The sequence below is a fragment of the Acinonyx jubatus genome, chromosome D2 (genome assembly GCF_027475565.1).
Source record: "Acinonyx jubatus isolate Ajub_Pintada_27869175 chromosome D2, VMU_Ajub_asm_v1.0, whole genome shotgun sequence".
NCBI lineage: Eukaryota > Metazoa > Chordata > Mammalia > Carnivora > Felidae > Acinonyx > Acinonyx jubatus.
Window position 1 is genome coordinate 58021201 of NC_069393.1, and position 13632 is coordinate 58034832.

Sequence of the window (13632 nt, forward strand, 5' to 3'; positions counted from 1 at the left end):
AACTGGTAGTGATTGTGGGGAGGGAAATGGGTGGCAGAAGGTCTAGACTGAAAGGGTGGTTCTGCACAGCGTACCATACCTTCATACCTTTTGAGGTTTTTTAACCATATGAAGATATTTATTCAAAAAAGTAAACAAGGGGGTCGCCTGGGTAGCTCAGTTGGTTAAGCATCTGACTTCAGCTCAGGTCACGATCTCATGGTTCATGGATTCGGACACCGCGTGAGCCGTGCTGACAGCTCAGAGCCTACCTACAGCCTGCTTCGGATTCTGTATCTGACTTTCTCTCTGCCCCTCCCCCCCCAAGATAAGTAAACATATAAAAATTTTTTCTTAAAAAGTAAAATAACTTTTGAAAGCCAAATTCATGTGTCTCCTTCTCCATGAACCTTCACCGATTACCTCAACCGGAATTGGGGTGCTTAAAATTGTTTCTTTATATTTGCTCTCTATTCATGAGGTCTTTAAATATTATGAGTTCTTCGTAGCCAGAGCTACCTTCTACATAGTTCTCTGACACCAAGAGCAGTGAGGATACTGCCTTATAAAAAGTAGCTTTTCAAGGAAAAACTAATGCATAAAGACGGAAATCAGACTGGTGTTTACTGAAATGGGAGACAGTAAAGTTACTTGGATCTGGCATGAAGGGACTTTTGTGGGTAATGGAAAAATGTTCTACTTCTTGATTCTGTTGGTGGTTATGCTACTATATACATGGATCACAACTTAAAATGGATATGTTCCTTTTATTGTTTATAAGTTATGCCTAAACAAAACTTAGTTTTTGTTCAGTATTTCTTAAAATAATTATTTTGTGCCCAATTTCACATTGTTTTATTCACTTTTCAATAGTTCTGAAACACAGATGACATTGGGAGGGAAAGGAAGTGAAGATTCATCTTGTAAGCCAATTTTTTCAACTCTTCCTGAAACCAACATTTTAAATGTGGTTAAGGTAGGGAAAAACTCTTTTTAATGTCTTTAGCACAAAACTGGAACCATTTAGTTTTGTGGTTAGTTGTTTTAAAACAAAATCACTAGTGTTTTACCAGGTGATTTCCAATCTCTGGAATTTCTTAGCAGTAATCTTTGTAGTAAACATTGTTTTTGCTGTTTTTATTTTTGTTTTAGTATCAGGAGTGAAAGGGAACTTTAGCTCAAAGTTACAGAATTAATGTATTTCTAGGAATACCTTTACCAAGAAGCTTTTAGAAACCAGTATTTTTAGAAACAATTTTTTTAGAGTTAGGATGTATGAAAATAAAAGTTGCTACTTACCATATGACTTAGTGATTAAGAATTAATAATAGGGTCACCTGGGAGGCTCAGTCAGTTGAGTACATGACTTTTGATTTCGGCTCAGGTCCTGATACCAGGGTCCTGGGACTGGGTCCCAAGGCAGATTCCTCACTGAGCATGGAGCCTGCTTAGGATGCTCCCTTGCTAGCCCTTGCTTGCATGCTCTCTCCCTCTCTCCCTCTCTCCCTCTCTCCCCCTGTCCCCCTCTCCCCCCCTCCTGTCCCCTTTCCATCTCCCTCTGCCCCTTTCCCCACTCATACATGCACATGTGCATGTATGCCCACTGGCTCTCCTTGCTCCTGCTCACTTGCGCTCTCTCTCTCTCTGTCTCTCTCTCTCTCTCTCTCTCTCTCTCTCTCTCTCTCTGAAAACAAAAAACAAAAAACGAATAACAGTGTTAAATCTTTTTAGTGGCTGAATCAAAGCAGTGATACTGAGCCATTTAAAAAAAATCTGAAAAATGAAAATTAGAGAAGAAAATACTTATGTCCTAATTTAACTATTAACATTCATGTTTCTTTTTGCCTTCTTTTTTCTAGACATCTGGATGTTTTGTTTTCTGTAACTTCTCTTTTGTATTTTTTGTCAGAAAGTTTTCAAATTTAAACTCTTCAAGTAAAATGTATCTCCTTAAGTTGTTTTGTCTCTACACTTCTGTCACAGTTTCTAGGCTTGTGTACATCTATACATCCAGAAGGTTACCAGGATCGTGAGATAATGTTGCTTATTCTAATGTTGTTTAAAATGAGTTTGGAAAAACAGCTGAAACAGATTCCTCTAGTGGACTTTCAGAGCCTCCTGATAAATCTGATGAAAAACATTAGAGATTGGAACACAAAGGTAACTGTACTTAAAGCCTGTCTATTGGTTTTAGCGTTGGTTTTTTTGTCTGCATCACAATTTGACTTTCATAGTGCATACAGAATTAATAGTTTCTAAACTCAATTAAGATCTTTGGCAGATGAAAAATAAACTGAGGAAGGGGTCTTCTTTGCTGGAACTGTATTTAAATTTATGATAATTGAATCTTCTCTAAAACTGCAGCCGTACATTCAAAAAAAAGTATTTATTGGGGATTTACTGTGGTTCAGCAGTAATGTAGGTACATCTGTGAAAAACCTAAAGCCCTTGCCTTCATGGCAGTTTTATGCTTGTGAGAGGGTTAGGTAATAAAGTAAATGTAGATTATAATATCATGTCAAGTTGTAATAAAGGCTACAAATTAAAATAAAGCAGGACATGGGTATAGAGAATAGCAGGGCTGGGAGCCTCTGCTATTTCAGGTAGAGCAGTCAGGGAAGGCCTTTCTGAAGTGACCTTCAAGGAGAGCCCTACATGAAATGATGAAGCAAAGTCACACATATAAAAAAAATTTTAGTTGCACATCTGTAGCCACATTGAGGGTAAACATGTATAATTTTTGATAGGTTTTTAAAAATTAGATTTTTCAATCTTTTTTGGTGGAAAATTTCAAACGTGCAAAAGTAGAGAGATGAGTATGATAAACCTCTAAGTACCTATCACGCAGTTTGAACAAGTAACAAGATATAATCAACCTTGTCTCATCTGTTACCCTCATCCCATACTTTACTCCCCCACTCAGAGATTATTTTGAAGCAATTTTGTTAGACTTTAAATACTGTGAAATAGTTGAGGATCCCTAAAATGCAAGAAAGCACACAGGTCAGAAACGTGTGATCTTCTGCAACTCTCATTATACACCTTTAGAAGATGGTATTTGTATTTAGATCAGTTTAGATTTAGATTTGTAATTCTTCCAGAGGACTGTTTAGATACAGGTAGAGGTATAGCACAAAACCTGAAAGCCAAGTGAAATTCTGCTAAATGTATCTGTTTAGTCCTAGAGTTTAAACTAAAACTAAATCCGTGTACTGTGTGTGTTTTATCAGGTTCTAGACTCCATGCTATTTCTGAAAATGAGTGCTCTTTTTGTCATAATGCTTCCATTAAGGCAGTAAAGGATGTGGATGGTCTGTTAGAAGTTGGTTCCACTGACCTGTTTGAAAAATCTTGCTTATTCTTTGTTTTCAGGTGCCTGAACTCTGCCTGGCCATAAATGAACTGTCTAGTCATCCCCACAACCTTCTGTGGTTGGTACAGCTGGTCCCTAACTGGACATCTCGTGGAAGGTATTGAAAATTGAGAATTAAGCGTGAAGAAAAATGTATGTTTATATTAATGAAATGCTTTTGGGTTCTTTATTCCCTTTCATCATTCCTTTGAATGTTAGATCAGTCTTTTATTTCACATTCAACTGTGGGAAAGGGCATTGACAGCCTGACTCTAATACTTCAAATATTCTATGTATTATGTATTTTATTTATCATAAAATAAAATATTTTATGATATTCTTGAATTTTTTTTTTTAAGTAGGCTTCACGCCCAGTGTGGGGCTTGAACTCACCACCCTGAGATTAAGAGTCACATGCTCTACCAATGGAGCCAGACAGGCAGTCCATAATATTCTTTTTTAAATTTTAGCTTGTAACAATACAGATACAGATGGCACATACGAAAATGAATGAACTGGCTTTTTTCTTTTTTTTCTTTTTTTTGCTTTAGTAAAAATAAATTCGGGCAATAAAATAGGTTTTCTCTCAGTAAATCAGCATGGTCAAAGGTAAAGGCTCTTAGTGATTTGCCTGAGTTTCACACAGTTCTAACTTTACGTACAAATATTTTACGTGAAAATTTTACTGTTCTATTGAAGTTTATACATTCTTGTACTGCCTTCTCTTGAAACATTAGCTATGTTTCCAATTAGAAGAACAACTTTTGGCTCATTGCTTCTCAAGCAGTGTTGATTAAAATGCATTTTAAATACTTTTGAATTCTAATTCCAGGCAACTGAGACAGTGCCTCAGCCTAGTGATTATTTCAAAGCTTTTGGATGAGAAACATGAAGATATCCCTAATGCCAGTAATCTTCAGGTATAAATAATATTTCTGCTTTCTTTTTACAAATGGGAAAGATAGTGGGATAGGTGTAGGGAAAATTGATGTTTCTTAGGTCAGAAGTTCTAGCGGTTAGATCTCAAGTCTCAGGCATAACACTCTTTATGTAATCTTTAGAATGGTACTTCCTAATGAGATCCATTACATGGAGATGATACCATACCCAACACCATATAGAATGGTTGTGGACAATTAGATGAATTAATGTGTGGACACTCCTGGGAAAGTCATAATGTGCTATATAAATAGGACTATTTAGTTCACCTTATCAAGATTAGCAGTTTTGTCACAGGATTAGAAGTTGCAGAACCACTGTACATTAATTGCATCTTGTACCTGTTTTAATACTAGTCTTTAAGTTGTAGAGCTTAAACATGGTTGTCCTCTAGTACTTGTTCAGTACTGAATATATCATATATATGTGAGTGGGTTTAAACGTGTCCACTGGAAGCTCCACTGAGAGGCCCTGAAAGCTTTTTACAAACATTAATAGCACTAAGGGGGCTACAGGGCCTACACATAGTTGGAATTTTAAAACTCAATGTATAATCTGATCTAGATGTGTTCTTGTGTGAACTGCAATTCAGTATAAGATATTCTATTCTCTATAGGTCCTCAGGATGAAAAAATGAGTTAGATAGAGACTCTGCCCTTGAAAACATAATCTACGTTGAAACAAAATAAACCAGCCGTTGTGGTTCATTGTAGTAAGAACAATGATAGAAGTATGCACAGGATGCAGAGGGACACAGAGATTGAAAGGGATAGTAGAGTTCTGGTCGATTTGATTCCAGATATATGGGGACCATTTCTGAGCCACCAGGCAAATAGCTCTCAGTCCTTTCAGTGATACCTACTTCCATCAAAAGAGAATTCTTTTCAGAATTCAGTGACTTCTCGTCACAGCGAGATTCAGCTTTGCTGACTTTCAAATAATTTCACAGAGAAAGCATTCCCTTTTGCCTCCGTTGTAATGCCATTTAGTCTCCTCCTCCAGCTTTTATCCTCCATTACAAGTATTGAACCTTTTAATTTAAAATCCCTTTTAAGCAATTGAGGACTTTTAAGTAAAGGAGAATCGTTATCACTGGACTATAAAGAAAGCTAAAGGGGCAAAATTAGAGAAGTCCAAATGAACAGAGGATCACTGACAAAAAAGTAGACTGGGAAAGAGCAGTTGCATTGCTTCATATTGTTCAGTTTCTCTTCTTTCTGTTAATAGATATCAGTCCTACATCGCTACCTTGTGCAAATGAAACCGTCGGATTTGTTGAAGAAAATGGTCCTGAAGAAAAGGGCTGAACAACCAAATGGCACTATTGATGATAGCCTTCATTTGGAGCTTGAAAAGCAGGTATCCAGGGCTAGGTCATTTCAAAAAAATACATATGAGCATGACTGATGCCAACTTTTTAACTACAGACTGATTTAGAGACTCAGATACATTCTAGCAAACACAGTTATAAAGTAAATGATATTTTTTTACTTCTTGTTGTCATGAAACTCCACTATCCTTGAGAGTTGAGAATTGAAGTTATAGGATGGTTTTTGGTAATTTAATACTGGGAGTATTTTTTGTAGTCCTTTACTAGGGCAGTTAGGAGATGGTAAAAGGAACGCACTTGACTTAGGAGTCAGGAAGCTTAGGCTAAATGGTTGGCATTTCCCTACATACCAGCTCAGTTAACTTTAGCAAATTCTTAATCCTTCCTGGGCAACTCTCCTAACTTGTAAACTGGGCTGATATCTATGCTAGCAAATTCATGGGTGTTTGTTTATTTCTCTAACAGGCATATTATCTGACCTACATTCTTCTTCATTTAGTTGGTGAAGTTAGTTGTTCTCATTCTTTCTCTTCTGGACAACGGGTAGGTAGTTTTTAGTGCTATTTTGTTTTCCATAAGTGTCGCTATTGATGGAATGAATGAATGTTCTTTACATAGGAGAAAACTTGGTAAAAGTTACTTTGAGTTTGCTATAGAAATCCCAGTGTACGCTGAAAAGAGGGAAGTAATAGTAGCTTTGCAACCATATCATTGACAAGAATTTTTTTCAGTACGTGCTAGTTCTGTTTATTGGAGTGCAATTTAACCATCATAACTTGACAACAACGTAATACGTTAAGAAGATAATCAAGCTCACCAAATGGGCCAGCTCTAAGCTGGTTTCTTCCAGTCTCTTTTCCCGCTACACTTTCTTTTTCTTTAGAAATAATATTTGCCTTCAGAATTAAAATGATAGTAAGTCAGGCTACTTTAGATACACATTTCTTAATTATCCCCCCACGTTAAACTTTTCATTTTGAATTATTCTGTTCTTCCAAAACTACCATAATCCGTACTTCTGGAGAAAGTTCTTGTTTAAGTCCTCATGTTTCTCTAGGTACTCCTAGAGAATACTCTAGGTATTCCAACCTGTTTTATATTTATTTACTTTTTTTAATGTTTATTTTTTTCTTTTTGGGAGAGGGAGAGAGAGCGCATGCGAGTGGGGGAAGTGCAGAGATTAGGAGAGACTCTGAAGTGGGCTCCAGGCTGACAGCAGAGAGCCCAAGGTGGGGCTCAAACTGCAAAAGTCAGATATTTAACCAACTGAGCTATGCAGGTCCCCCTTCCAGGCATTGTGAAAAGGACACGAGACTGGTTGATGTGGGGTTTTCTTGGTTTTTGTTGTTTGTTTGTTTCGTCTTTTGTTTTTTTTTAAGTAGACACACAATGTTGCATTAGTTTCAGGTGTATGACGCAGTGATTCGACAGATTTATGTATTATGCTGTGCTCACCACAGGTGTAGCTACCATCTGTCACCATATAGCGCCATTACGGTACCGTTAAGTATATTCCCTATGCTGTGCCTTTTATCCCCATGACTTATTCATTCCATAACTTGAAACCTGTATCTCCCCCTTCCCTTCAACCATTTTGCCCATCTTCTCACCCCTCCTACCTCTGGCAACCATCAGTTTGTTCACTGTATTTATAGGTCTGTTTCTGCTTTTTTTATCCATTTGTTATGTTTTTCAGGTTTCATGTATAAGTGAAGTCATACAGCATTTGTCTTTCTCTGTATGATTTATTTCACTTAGCATAATACCCTCTAGGTCCATCCATTTGTCTCAGATGGCAACATCTCATTCTTTTTTATGGCTGAGTACTATTCCGTTGTGTGTATATATCACATTTTCTTTATTCATCTGTCGCTGGACACTTGGGCACTTGGGTTGCTTCCATTCTTGGCTGTTGTAAATGATGCTGCAATAAACGTAGGAGTTCATTTTTTTTCTCACATTAGTGTTTTTGGGGGTGCCTGAGTGGCTTAGTCATTAAGTGTCGAACTCTTGATTTCAGCTCAGGTCATGATTTCGTGCTGGGCATGGAGCCTACTTAGGATTCTCTCTCTCTCTCTCTCTCTCTCTCTCTCTCTCTCTCTCTCTCTCCCTCTCTCTCCCTCTCTCCCCCCCTCCCTCCCTCTCCCCTTCTCCTGCTTGTGCACCCACTCTCTCTCTCTCTCTCTCTCTCTCTCAAAACAAACAAACAAAAACAAACCGACAACAAATTAGTGTTTTTGTTTTCTTTGGTAAACACTCAGTAATGGAATAACTAAATCATACGGTATTTCTGTTTAATTTTTTGAGGAACCTCCATACTGTTTTCCACAGTGGCCACACCACTTCACATTCTTGCCAATGTGAGGGTTCCTTTTCCCCACATCCTCACCAACACTTGTTTTTTCTTGTCTTGATTCTAGCCATTCTTGACAGGTGTAAAGTGATATCACATTGTGGTTTTGATTTGCGTTTCTTCGATAATTAATGATACTCAGCATTTTTTCATGTACCTATTTGCTGTATGTCATCTTTGGAAAAATGCCTTTTTAGGTATTCAGCACATTTTTAATTGGATTATTTCTCAGTGTTTTTATATTTTGAATACTAACCCCTTATCAGATATGTCCTTTGCAAATATCTTCTTCGAGTCAGTAGATTGCCTTTTCATTTTGTTCATGGTTTCCTTCTTTGTGCAGTGATTGGTTCATGTATTTTTATAAACATTATTGTACATAGAATTATGTTTGCTCTCCTGGTTGGAATCTATTGTCATGTATCTATATTGTTCTTACATGGTCTTCACATTTTTTTTAATTATTTTTTTCTGATTAGAAGCAGTGATTATTGTTAAAAAATTCAACTGTTTTAAAACTATGTAAGGTAAAAAGTGAAAGACTCCTATAATCCAGTGCCCTCCTATAAATTTCTCCATAATTTGTGCATATACTTAACAAAAAATGGAGTCATACTGTTCATATTTGCAACTTACTTTTTTTTGCCTTAAGATATTAGCACTGCTGTCTGATAACGGTAGTACTTCAAAAGCTTTTTGATGAACATTATACTCTTTGTGATTATACCAGTACTAACGTGAACATGCTTATTTGTAGATCTCTACCAACCTATATAAGCATTTCTATAGGATAAATTACTAGAATTAGAATTGCTAGATCAAAGGTTGTAAATTTTTCAAGTTTTAATTATTATAAGATAGTGGTTATTATATTTCCCTTCCAAAAGTGTCCATTTACATTCTCACCTTAGTATATTCAACTTTAGTGTATATATGACAATGACTCTTTTGGCCTATACACTTCTAAAACTTAAGACACTTAATTTTTCAAAAAAGTACTTTTAAAGCTTGTATTGTTCATAGAGAAAAAGTAAGTTAGCTGTTATTTGAATATTCAATTACAGAATGTGTTAGAAAAAAAGGACTCTAAATTTCTGAGCATTATTACTTCATAGTCTGAGCTCTAGCATTAATTTTTCATTAGTGTAGCTTAGTATACAGCAAAACAACTTTTATTTTTGTGTATATTTTTATGTCAACTTGGAGTAAACCTTGACAGTCTTACTGTTGTGGCAGTTACTATTTTCACTGATACGACTGCTATTAAGTTGGATGGTTAACATCAAAAGTCACTAACTAGTTAATGACAGATTTTTAAATGGTTTTTGTTCTAATGGCCTAATCTCTTTGTTAATTTACAATGCTTCAGACTTGTTTTCATTCCTCATGCTTGTTTTGCACAGAAACACTTCGTGCATCTCTGTGGGGCTTTGGAAAAGCATGTTAAGTGTGACATTAGGGAAGATGCAAGACTGTTTTATAGAACTAAGGTAAGTGTGTTTTTCAAAGAATTGTTAGGTTTTGTTGTTGAACCTTGATTATGTTAATATTTAAGGAAAAGAAACATATAAGCCTCTCTTTAAAAAAAAAAAGTACACATAAGATGGGAAATATGACTTTCTCTTTTAATAACAGAAGTCAGTAGAAGCTTCTACTAAGTACTTCTAACTAGATTAAAAATGAAAGGAAGGGCGCCTGGTTGGCTCAGTCCATAGAGCAATGCAACTCTTAATCTCGGGGTCGTGAGTTTGAGCCCCACAATGAGTGTTAAGGTTACTTTTTTTTTTTTTTTTTAAGTTTGTTTTTGAGAGAGAGAAAGCAGGGGAGGGGCAGGGAGAAAGGAAAAGAGGATCCCAAGCAAAACCCAACAAGGGGCTCAAACTCATGAATGGCAATATCATGACCTGAGCCAAAATCAAGAGTCAGATGCTTAACTGACTGAGCTACGCAGGTGTCCCAAGTGTAGAGATTACTTCAAAAAATAAAAGGAAAAAAAATCTGGAAACAAATACATTTTTCATTTTACTATACTCTCTATTCTAAAGCTCCTGACAGCTAAGGAGAAAATTCTTCAGTTCTAATGAAATTTATTAGCTTTTGTCCTATTGTACAAATTAAGACTTTTATGCTTAAGTGAGTTTCAAGGGTTAAAAGCATTGTTTAAATAAATATATAAGTTTTAAAAGTGGTTATAAAGTTTTGTGATGGTTGAAAACTTTTGTTCATAGAGAAGAAATAGGTTAGCTGTTATTCTTTGAATGCTCCATTAGAGGATATATTAAAAAGGATTCTTCAGATTTCTCAGTTCTACATCACCCAGTCTGAGCTCTAGGATGGAAAAGGTTCAGTAAGCTTGGTAATAAACTTTTTTCTTAAAAATTTAGTATATTCAAAGATACTAGAAAAGCAGAATATGATAATGGAGTTAGGAAAGCAACTTTAGTATTAATAAAATGATTTGATGGTTTTTTTCCAAAACAAAAATAAGTAATACTTTTTTTTAAAGCTTTTTCTTCTAAGGATTTTTTTTTATTCCAAATCACCGTTTAGCATTTGTAATGTAAAGCTGTGGGGGTTTTTTTGCCACTGTGTTTAGATAAATCATTAAATGTGAAGTTTCAGCTTTGTAACTTTATATCTTACATTAATTAGCTGTAAAGTTTAACCATTTCAACAATGCCTGTTTGGATTCGGTATGTGTATTTATTTTAGTAGATTTAAGTTAAATACAAAGATGAGCAGCTAATGAAGTTGTATCAGATTGCAGATTTTCAGAAATATGTAGGGGGAATAGCTCTTTGCCTTAGAGTGGAAACCGTAGTTTCAGAGAAGCACATACTTTTGAACATTGACTCGAGTTACTGGCCCGTAAAACTTGGTGGTAGTGGCTGTTGCTGACAGATATGCCAAAAGAGGAAAGAGGACCACCCAAGTTTTCTGTTTCTTAAAGCCAAGGGTCAGGATAGACTGGTGCCAGGGCTTCTCTTACTTAAGAGTGGAGAGAGCACAGAGATGTATGGAAATTGCTTCAGAGGATGGTTCTGCTGAGAAGTTGCCTCTTCACAGCCCGTAGTAGAAAAGGTGATTGTTTTGGAGAAACTGAATCTGCCGAACTCTAAAGGGGAAGTGGGGGGAAACAGACCTTAAAGCAGCTATAAAATTCCTGACTTGTTGAAAACATTTTTCTCAAGCAATTATGTTTAAGAGCTTATTGAGTATCTCTAGAGTGGTTGAAAAGTTTGACTATCAGACAGTCTTACTAAACCTTCAAATGCAGGAATATACTTGGTACTTAAAGAGGATTCATAGCGACGCCTGGGTGGCTCAGTTGGTTAAGTATCCGACTTCAGCTCGGCTCAGGTCATGATCTCATGATTTGTCAGTTCGAGCCTCATATCAGGCTGTCTACTATCAACACAGAACCTGCTTCAGATCCTCACTGCCCCTCCCCCACTGGGGCATGCTCGAACGCACTCGCGTGTGCTCTCTCTGTCTCTTTCTGTCTCTCAAAAATGAATAAACATTTAAAAAATAATAATAGGGGTGCCTGGGTGGCTCAGTCTGTTACCTCGACGTGGGTCCAAGCCCCGCATTGGGCTCTTGCTGACAGCTTGGAGCCTGGAACCTGCTTCGTATTCTGTGTTTCCCTCTCTCTCTCTCTTCCCCTCCCCCACTCGTCCTCTGTCTTTCTCTCTCAAAAATGAATAAACGTGAAAAAAATGTTAAAAAATAATAATAATAAGATTCATAGTACTTTGCAGATACCTAGAGAGACGTAACAGTGAATCTTGGATGTTCCAATATGTGGAAAGGAGCAAATGACAACCATTTTTGTGGCCTCAGGTCTTTCAAATAGAAGTTGGAAAGGCAGGGAACAGCCAAAGTCTTCGGGCCTATAACAAAGCCCACACTTCAGCTTCTCTATGTGGGTGTTCAAAAGCCAGCATGTTGAAAATATAAGTGTCTTGAAGGCAGGGAATATGTTTTTCTCTGGATGATCTTTGGTAACTAATGGGAGAATAGAGTCTTAAGCATTCAGTAATTTAGATTATGGTGATCAAGAAAAGTCTTATTATTAATCACTATGATTTGAAAGCCAGAAGATGAGTAGTTTATTTTCTCTTTCTTGACAAAATTAAGTTGAATTGTTGGGTGTGGGCCTGTCATAACTATCAGATAATTTGTATAAAACATTAAATTGATTTTAGTTAAGAATGTTTTGATCTGATCCCTTTTCCCCTTTTTGATGTTTTAAGGTAAAAGACCTGGTTGCCAGGATACATGGAAAATGGCAGGAAATAATCCAGAACTGTCGGCCTACTCAGGTGTCATTTTATTAAACAATTTTATTTTATTCTTAGTAGTTTTGCTAAATGGCATTTCTTCATACTGTTCGTAAAAAATATGACAGAGCACTTGCTTCTTGGTATCTTAAGATAAACTGAAAACTCCCATATAGTAGTGTGTATATGTTTTTTAGTTTTTGTTTGCTTTATATTAATTTATTTCCAGAGACTATTGAGCCCATTTTAAAATGTTACATTGCATCAAAAGGGGGTTATTTCTTCAGGAGCATTTTTCTTTACAGTTTTATTGAGATAAAATTCACGTATCATACATTTCACTCATTTAAAGTGGTCTTTAACTTTAACTGAGTGGTGTAACCATCACTACCAAATTTTTAATATACTTTAAAACATTTTTGTTACTCTAAAAAGAAATCCCAGAACCCATTAGCAGTCACTGCCCATTCCCCAACCACCTGAATTTCTATTACCAACTCTTCCCAAGCCACTGCTCTTTCTGTCTGTATAGATTTGCCTATTCTTCACATCTCATGGATGTGAAATGATATACTGGGTGGTCTTTTATGACTGGCTTCTTTCACAACCTGTTAGGTGAATCCAGCTACCACATATGTCCCTTCTATTGCCAAATAATATTCCACTGTATGGATATATCTCATTTGATTTATCCACTTTTTAGATGAACATTTGAGTTGTTTCCACTTCCTGGCTATTCTGAATAATACTTCCATGAATAACTTTACACAGGTTTTTGTGAACATGTTTTCAAATGAAAAGATTTGGGGTGTATACCTGGAAATGTAATTGCTGAGTCATATGGTAATTCTGTGTTAAATGCTCTGAGGAATTGCCAGACTGTTTTCCGAAGTGCACCATTTTATATTGCTACCAGAATGTATGAGGTTTCTAAGTTCTCCGCTTTCGTGCTGGCACTTGTTATTATCTGTTGTTTTTTATTATAACCATAGTAAGGTGTTAAACAGTAGAATCTCCTTGTGGTTTTGATTCACATTTCGTATGCTTGTTGTCCATTCATGTAGCTTCCTTGGAGAAACGTCTGTTCAAATCCTTTGCTTGTTTTTTAATTGGGTTTTTATCTTTTTATTATTGAATTGTAAGAATTCTCCATCTGTTTTTGGGGCACCTGGGTGGTTCAATTGGTTAAGCATCCAACTCTTGATTTCGGCTCAGGTCATGATCTCATAGTTCATGAGTTTGAATTGTTCATCGGGCTCTGCACTGATGGTGCAGGGCCTGCTTGGGATCCTCTCTCTCTGCCCCTCTCCCCAGCTCATTCTCTCCTTCTCAAAATAAATAAATAAACTTAAAAAAAATTGGGGGTGCCTGGGTGGCTCAGTTGGTTAAGCTTCCG

At 36.5% G+C, this 13632-nt stretch overlaps 1 protein-coding gene across 2 annotated transcripts in view; it reads left to right on the forward strand.

Annotated features, from left to right (window-relative positions):
- The window catches only part of SLF2 (SMC5-SMC6 complex localization factor 2), a 45108-nt gene that overhangs the window by 26756 nt on the left and 4720 nt on the right, over window positions 1-13632 (forward strand). For both annotated transcript variants that reach the window (XM_015063024.3, XM_015063025.3), the window contains exons 12-19: window positions 853-955; window positions 1963-2139; window positions 3352-3449; window positions 4164-4251; window positions 5498-5629; window positions 6066-6143; window positions 9357-9443; window positions 12210-12278. In XM_015063024.3, the coding sequence (XP_014918510.1) occupies window positions 853-955; window positions 1963-2139; window positions 3352-3449; window positions 4164-4251; window positions 5498-5629; window positions 6066-6143; window positions 9357-9443; window positions 12210-12278 (832 nt within the window). The remainder of the gene's footprint in view (window positions 1-852; window positions 956-1962; window positions 2140-3351; window positions 3450-4163; window positions 4252-5497; window positions 5630-6065; window positions 6144-9356; window positions 9444-12209; window positions 12279-13632) is intronic.